At 43.8% G+C, this 8617-nt stretch overlaps 1 protein-coding gene across 1 annotated transcript; it reads left to right on the forward strand.

Annotated features, from left to right (window-relative positions):
- Positions 1-6: 6 nt before the first annotated feature.
- LOC104505013 (connective tissue growth factor) lies at positions 7-2182 on the forward strand. Its single transcript, XM_010150283.1, has 3 exons — positions 7-100; positions 335-546; positions 874-2182. The coding sequence occupies exons 2-3, from the start codon at positions 373-375 to the stop codon at positions 1168-1170; spliced, it is 471 nt and encodes a 156-aa protein (XP_010148585.1). The 5' UTR covers positions 7-100; positions 335-372; the 3' UTR covers positions 1171-2182.
- The last annotated feature ends 6435 nt before the right edge of the window (positions 2183-8617 follow it).

An 8617-nucleotide genomic window follows, 5' to 3' on the forward strand; every position in this document is an offset into this window, starting at 1 on the left:
TGCCCCTACCCGCGCCGGGTGAAGCTCCCTGGGAAGTGCTGCGAGGAGTGGGTCTGCGATGAGGCCAAAGAGCAGACGGCCGTGGGACCCGCTCTCGCTGGTGAGTGGGGGTCCCTCTGCAGATGGCAGCCCCGGGTGGGGGGGGGGGGACACCCTGCATGGAGGTTGGAGGCAGCGGGGTGGGTGGCTGCAGGGCACCCTGGCAGCTGGAGTGCGGCGGTTAGTGGGGTCACCCCAGGGATAAGCGTGGCTGCATGAATTCCTAAGGGAAGAGAGCCTCTAGCAGGGCATGAGGTCAGACGGCAGTCTCATCCCGGTTGCCTGTCCCTTGCAGCTTACAGACTGGAAGATACGTACGGTCCAGACCCGACAATGATGCGCGCCAACTGTCTGGTGCAGACCACTGAATGGAGTGCTTGCTCCAAGACCTGTGGCATGGGCATCTCAACCAGGGTTACCAACGATAATGCCTTCTGCCGACTGGAGAAACAGAGCAGGCTGTGCATGGTCAGACCTTGTGAAGCAGACTTGGAGGAGAACATCAAGGTAAATAATCTGATCTTTTATGTATGACCTGCTGGGGTGCTTCCGTCCACTAGCAAAGCCCAGTGTCTCACTGAAAAACGTGTTTTCTGACACATAGTCAGTTTCAAGCAGTTTACCTTGAAATTTCAGTCTTGCCCCAGCAGCGAACAGTTTACAGTTAAATGCCCTCAATTTTCTCTTCACCCTGTATCATGGCATCATCTGAGACACTCTTGCTTAATGAAAGTACAGTAAGGATTAGCGTGTCCGCTTGCCCTTAGCTTGTAAACTTAGTGCTGTGTGAAAGCCTGCTTTCTAAACACTTTGCGTTCACTTCTATCCTAACAGAAAGGCAAAAAGTGCATTCGCACCCCCAAAATCTCCAAGCCCGTCAAGTTTGAGCTGTCTGGCTGCACCAGCGTGAAGACCTACAGAGCTAAGTTCTGTGGTGTCTGCACTGATGGGCGCTGCTGCACACCCCACAGAACGGCCACCCTCCCCGTGGAGTTCAAGTGCCCCGACGGGGAGATCATGAAGAGGAAAATGATGTTCATCAAGACCTGCGCCTGCCACTACAACTGCCCTGGAGACAATGACATCTTTGAGTCTCTGTACTACAGGAAGATGTATGGAGACATGGCGTAAAGCCAGAAGGAGACGCTAACTAGATTCTCAACTTGAACTGATTTGCATCTCATTTTGTAAACATGATTCAATAGCACAAGGTATTTAAATCAGTTTTTTTTTTTTTAATTTCAACAAACTGCTCCATGTGACTTAAGACAATTTTTCTACTGACCCCGAATGGTGGTTTGAAGAAGATGGTAAAATGGACAGTGGGACCGCAGCAAGACACAGCTTCAGAACACGCTGTTTGTGAGGTGGTGTGAAGGGGTTAAGGGAAATAGGCAGGAAGAGAGTTCCCTTAATGTGGTACAGCGTGCTTCCTCTAGTAGTGCAATTGAGAAGGAGACCCTTAGCAGTGTTTGCTGGCGCTGGTTTAGTGACAGCAACAGCTGGAATGCAAACCAGCAGAGTGCTAAGCAGAAGGTGTTCTGTTAGTCAGGACAGTAACGTTTCAGCTCTGACACTCTGATTCGTATGGCTTGGTCAACAAGAATCAGAATCATGTCTATTAGACTGGACAGCTTGTGGCAGTTAATTTACCTGTAACAAGCTACTTTTTATTAATATTGTAAATACTGTGTGTATATATATTTGTACAGTTATCTAAATTAATTTAAAGTTTTGTGCCTTTGTTTAATGCTTTGAAATTTCAATGATAGCCGCCTTTTTTTTTGGAACAGGATAGGTAGGACTTAAAGCTTGTCTGACAATGCATTCAAAGTATGAAATAGATACTCCAGTGGAAATGGTTCAGATAGGGCCAAATGGTGAGTCAAGAGCAAGATGGAGAGTGTTAGAGTTGAGGTGCCTGTATCCTTACAAAGCTTTCATCTGGCAAAATACATGTATTGGACAAGTGGCTTTAAGAAAAATGGCTCCTCTGTAGCTCATCAGTCTTTCCACTCGAGCATTTGTTTCTTTCTTTGACTATGGCTCTTTTTGGACAGTTTATTTGTTGAGAAGTGTGACCAAAAGTTACATGTTTGCACCTTTTTAGTTGAAAATAAAGTATTTATATTTTTTATATAAATGGCTTGGTATTTCATTTACCTTTAGTCTCCACTGGTACTTTACATGTTCTTAAAAGGGCTTGGCTTGGCACTAGTAATGCATGGTGGGATTTTTTTGTCAAGATGCACACACACTTATGAATAAGCTAATGATTTATGGTTACTTACTCTACTAGTGAAATGACTGTAGTTGGTTACTCTTCTGAATTTAGGCTGGAGGGCAGGGCTAGGCTTGCTTTGCCAAGCCCCGTATCACATTGGGAAAGCACAGCAGGTTCCTCGTGCACCACATGTGGTGGCTTTGAAATGAGGCAGCTGGTCATAGTATTTGGCTCCTGCTGTAATACACCATGCAACATGCTTAATCATGTTGGGGTGTTCCACTGGTCAAGATTTGCTTTCACCTAAGGAAAAGAAAGTGGGATTTTTTTCAAGTAATCTGCATTGCAGTGGTTCCTGACTCTAAAGCCAAACCCAGAAGTCCAAAATTTGGTACAATTCTCAGTAAAGAGCTAATCATAGAATAATACAGGTTGGAAGGGGCCTCCTAAGACCTCCTGATTTAACCTTCATGCGGATCAGGGCTAACGTGGATGTGGTTTTACTTAAATGGAGACAGCACTGAACGCGGATGGCAAACACGTGGGTTATCTTCCTGCTTGATGACTGGGGGCAAATCATTTTATGTGACAGTACTGTCCATAAAGAATCCATTGATTCAAACTCTTGCAGGCCCACAGATGAGAAGTGTTGTAAGAGCTACGCACTTTGGTAATCGTTCAAACATCCTCCTCAGATAAGCAAAAAACAGTGTAAAGACAGTTGTGAGTCACTTCCCTCCTACCCCTAGAGCTAAAAGGAAAGCTTCAGTCCTGTGCTAGGTTCTACATTAATAACAGACTTTTGTCCCTTTATTTAGATGAGGGGGTTCTTTGAATTTAAAATTAACCTTTGCACTAGAAGCATTAGTTCTTGTTTTCAGAAAAAACACGTACTCTCCAACAAGAATCCTTTTCAGGCAAACAAGTTCAAACTGGAATTTCCTGATGGGGAAAGAAAAAAATCCATCCCTCCTGAGCACCTTCCAATCCCATTGATTTCAGCTAGCATTAGTGGCAAATCGGTGTAACACCAGCTTTGACTAATGATGGACAATAGAGCCCTAAACTAATGGGAAGTCAACGGGAGCCGTGCCAGTGGCCTCACCAGGCTTTGCACAAGGCCGTAGAAGCATTTCCCCTTCCTCTAAAAAATACAAGGAATTCTGGCATGAGGAAGTGGGTTTCTGTGCCCCATATGACATAGTTTTGGGTAGCCTCTGGCTCTTACACTGACTGAGACTCTCCAGCATTTTTTCTCTCTTTTTTTTCAGGTTATGAATGTGATGCAGCCGTTCAGCTCACTCTGGAAACACTTCAAACGCTCGTACAACCACAAGGACTGGTTGTCCAACCGCTGCTGTGGCTCCACCCCCAGATAACAAGGAAACTGTCATTTCTAGTTCCAGCAAGGACAGACCGTACGTGGGCTTCATTCATAGCCATCGCTATAGAAGTTCTCAGGATCAGAACAGACAGAAGCACAATAATATACCTGGCAGGTTGGGATTAATGCCCTTAAGAGATGGGGGGTTTATGATGCTGCTCAAGCTGATTCATTAACAACTCTGCCCTGTGTTCTTTTACAGATTGATAGCAGACATTATAATGGATGGCCATTCCTTATAGCACTGACCTCTTGAGCCTCATGTCCGGCTCATGGGATTCACTCAGGTTCTGCTCCCAGTTTTCTGCAGCGTGGGCTGTATCTCAGCCCCTAAACTGCGTGGCACTGTGTCTCCCCTGGTCCTGTCCACCAGCTGTGCCTGGCATAAAGGGCTGCAGAGACAGAGAGTGGCAGCAGTGCTCTAGTTTAGGAAGGGCCATCTGTAATTAAACACCCACAAAGGAGCTCCACCAAAACAGGTCAGGACCGCAGCCTGTCCTCTGTCTGGTAATGCAATGATGCAGCTGCTTTGACTGCCATCTGACAGATTATCACACTGCTTCACAGGCCAGTGGAGAAGGATGGAAGAGGCCTCCTGTCAGAGTATTTTAACGGTGGCTTGCTTTTCTCACCGTGAATTAAAATACAGAAGTATGCTGCATATGCAAATCTGTTCAGTAAGTTGTTGCTCTCCCCTGACCATGTCAAGGATCATAAATCTCAGCTATCACTTCATTATAATGATTTGCCTTCCTGTTTTTTTCCAGGAACAACTGTAGTCTTCTGACAAAAGCATGTGTTTTACACCATCTCACAGGTTTTAGGCCTCTGAAGGTTTTATCTCTGAAGGTAAAGAAATTTAAATACTTTGTTATAAGTTCTCCTAGAGGTGTTAGTCAGCATCATACTGTTTGTAAGACTTTTTTCCAAAGGTATCCTGGGAAAAAGGAGCCCTTGTGTGGAATTTATGGCATCTTAAATGGTGGTTAAAATGGGAGTCTTTCAACCATAAAGTTGTTTCCTGATTTCATTCTTTGTGCCTAAGATGCATAAATGCAAGAATAAAAACCCAAGTTCACAAGTCCAAAGTCAGTTACATGGGAGAGAACATTGGTTCACATTCCTTCCAAAATACCTTGTCTTGGAAGTTTGCTTCTGGGTGTTTGCATCCTCAGAAAATCCTATAGTGCAGGTTTGCTGCTGTACTTTTAAAACACTTTACTGCTATATGAAAGTATATTCATTTAAGTGACTAGCTCCTTGAAATGTATATCTCCAGCAATATTAATTACACAGTTGGTAAAGGACCGCTATAAAGTCAATAGTCATTTAATAAATGATACTCAATTAATCATTAAACAGGAATTCAAGGTGGCTGGAGACCAGAGTATCAAACAATTTGTGAAATAACTCTAAGCCTTCGTATTTCAGATTTTTGTACCATAACACTTTTGCATGGATTTGCAGCTTAGCTTTCTAACACAATACAGATGTGAACAACAGACACGGATTATAGCCCTTTCATATGAAATAGGCTCTACGCTCCAGATGGAAATTTGTCAGATTCCTCAGAGCTAAGAAACATCCAAAAGACACTAGTTAAGAAACTCTTCAAGAATGAGCCGCTTTTAATGATCCGTAACCACACAGGAACAAATAAGTCTTTGAACGGTATCCAGTTGTTTGTCTCACAAAGACTCAGCTGAGAAAACTGACTTTTGGACACCACCAGAAATAGCATACTCTTAACTAGATCATTTGGATTTTCCTCATGTAGCATAGCTCTTTTAGACATCGCACTTGAAGAAAGCACTCATACCATTACGCTGAAAAGGACATCAACTGTGAGAAGGAGCAGTAATATTCTTACCTAAACATATAATTCAACCATTCTGACTTTGCATCCTACCACCAAAAAGAAAAGTTCTTTGAAAACAGTGCTTAAATGTGGCTTTAACTGAAGTTATACTATGCCTACATATGGAAGCAGTTAGCAAGGAGAAGCTGGGATGAAATACCAGTGTAAGGCTTTGCCCAAAACCCAAGAAGAATCTGAGAGAGGAAGTAGCTCAGTTAACTTATTTTTCCTCTCATTTTCCACTTTTTTTCCTCCCTGCAGTTCCTTTGATTCATGCCCATAAATGGACATACCAAAAGCCATCACATTCTCACAGTGTTTTTCAGCCTGCCTGGAACCAGGAAATACCAGGAATTTCTTCAAGGAACCTGCTCCCAAACTGTACTAAAGCCTTCAACACATTTAGCGTTCAAACAGAGTTTGGAAGCATGACTAAGGTTCCATCTCCACTTCACAATCCAGCATTGCTCCTGCATCAGAGGACAACTGCTGGCAGTCACTACCTCTAGCCCTGGCCTTTTCAGCTCTCCTCTCTGCTGGTGCGAGCCCACAACCCCCCCCCCTCAGCAGGGAGTTTGAGACGATTCTGCAAAGTCCCCCCAGCAACCTCTGACTGGGTCCTGTGGCAGCGTTCCTCAGCTCCTGGCTGTTATTGGGGCAGTGCCAAAGGCAGGAGTATTTAGGTTTGCTTAAATGGTAAGTAGATCCACCCCTAATAGTAGTATAATAGTGTTTATGCTGTGAGGAACAAAGCATTTCACAGCCTGGCGAGCAGGACCAAAAGGTTGCTAACGCGGTGCTGCAGTGTAAACACAATCCAGTGGTGCCTCCATTCATTGTTCAGCCCCGTTAATTGGGCCACTGAAAGAAATGCACAATCCAATGAAATGTTTGTTGTTTTAAATTAGGCCTATTAAAAGCAGGTATTTAACAGCTTTCAGCAGCTACGAAATATGTTTTTCCTGCTCCTGAGCTAAATGCTAAGAACCAACTTTTCAGAACTTCGGTCAGCCTAGCTAATTGACATAACTGCAGTCCTGCTGGCTGAGACCTCCTGTGGCCCAAAGTCCTGAGGCTGTACGAAGTTAGGGGAACTGCACGGGGCTGTGTGCCTGGGAGGGCTCCCAGGGGGACACAGGCTGGCTCTTGTGGCATTTGCTAGCCAATAAGCACTTGCAGGAGGACAAATTGCACAAGGAAGTCTTCTGTAAACAGCTAAAAGTCCAGCCTACTAGGGGAGTGATATACCACTGTATCTGGTAAATGAATGTGTTTGTTGGACAAGGATTCAAAACAGACCTGAAATACTGTTCAAGCTTTAGAAAAATTAACATCTGGGAATGGTATGGTGTTAATTATGCTTTCTTAACTACATATTTCTTAAATCATGCAATTTTTAAAAGATTCTTTATGCTTAACCAAAGGAGACATTTGATGTCTTCTGATGAGAGATCTGGCACTTAGTGATCTGGCACAACACCATGCTCTGAAGGAACTTACTTACCCCTAAGTCTCAGGCTTTGGTTACGCCACATGCACCGAGGAATTCACTGATCCAAGAACAGGTACAGCCCATCCGGTGTCTGTACCGGCCCTCTGCCATCACACAGTTCCAGTCCCAAGTGGAGACCCTGGCAGGAGGAGAGGATTGGTAAAACAACAGAAAAGAGATCAACTAAATTGATAACCACCCCTCTGGGCTTCAGCTTCAGAGCCAACAAGAGCAAGGCAGAAAGATAATACTGTGCGAAATCTGCACCCTCTTATTTGTGACTGAAGAGGAAGAGAGAAACATGTATTTTGTGAAAAGTATAAGAATAGTTGAGGGCCACTACATGCTGTAAAGCCAGGGAGTAAAAATACACAGTTGTGCTGAGAAAATATTTATTTCCACAGATTTCCCATTTCTGCCACCCTAAGGAAGGTCAGTGTTAGACTTATTGATCTTAGTGGAAAAGAGTATTTGTTTTCACTTAATTCTCAAGGACACCACATATGCAAGAGGGCAGACAAGTAGAGCAATGGAAATACATAAAATATCTCACATTTGGCCTTTTCTATTTATACATATTGTTCTACTTCTAGGCTTGTTCTGAGGTCAGAAAGTCCAAGGTCCATAAGTTGATCAGGCTTCTGAAATCTAATGTGGTAGGAGTTGAAGGCAACTAGCTCATCTTACCCTTGGAACTGCCATGAGTGTCTCTCAGTGGGTTTTCCTGTCAGCACTGTAGCTGTAGCTGCCCACTTGGGGGAATTAGCTCAACTGAGTTTTTTCTTCTGTGTGTGACTCTAAAGATTTGTATAAGATGGCACAGAAATGAAATGTTTCTTTCCTTCCATTGATCCTTTCAGCCACACCTCCATAGCCAATAAGTAGCCACTTCGGAAAGCACTGTGTAGATCAGAACATGCACCAGCCAGTGTTCTCCAACGGTTCCCAGCACTGCCAATGCCTATGAGAAGCCACCTGGGACCAGCGTTGCAAGGGAAGGCAACAGTTGGTTTTGCTTCCTGTGTTACAGGCTCAGCATTGCTGCTCGTCCTTATGTTCCATAGCCATAATAAACAGCACCATAGAAGTGCCATTCTATTTTACAGTTATTTGATTAGACGCCCAATGAAATGCTGTTGGAGAAGAACTGGCAATATTGCCCACCTTCATTTAATAGTCTGAGTCCCTGACTCTCAGAGCTAGTCAACACGGGATACGTCTCGTGTAAGGATGTCCTGTAAACTCAAAGCTTACACACATGCATGCACACACATCCTGCATGGCATTGTCCTCAGACCTTATCATAGAACAGTTTAGAAACAATCTGTATATATGCTAACAGCTACACACAGACATATATGACGGCACTCTCAACAAAAGTCAGAGCCAAACAACGAACCATAATGCTGGCTAATAAAATCTCCTTGTGCTCTGTGGTGACTGCTGACTGTGAGAGACAACAGGTTCTTGTTTCAAACAGTTTTTTGTCTAACATTATTTATTAGACTTTGTTAAACCAGTCTTTGATTTTTTTTGTGCTCTGTATGTTCACAGAAGGTAAATTTGTGAGCTAGTAGGATTGTGCATATGAAGTTCAGAAAGGCCAAGTGCAAGGTCCTG

Source organism: Eurypyga helias, unplaced genomic scaffold (assembly GCF_000690775.1).
Source record: "Eurypyga helias isolate BGI_N326 unplaced genomic scaffold, ASM69077v1 scaffold30954, whole genome shotgun sequence".
In the NCBI taxonomy this organism is placed as follows: Eukaryota; Metazoa; Chordata; class Aves; order Eurypygiformes; family Eurypygidae; genus Eurypyga; species Eurypyga helias.

Bases quoted from the DNA above. Each gene is read 5' to 3' on its own strand.
- LOC104505013 (XM_010150283.1), top strand. From the start codon at position 373: ATGATGCGCGCCAACTGTCTGGTGCAGACCACTGAATGGAGTGCTTGC. The intron at 547-873 runs GTAAATAATCTG...CTATCCTAACAG, and splicing joins ACTTGGAGGAGAACATCAAG to AAAGGCAAAAAGTGCATTCG.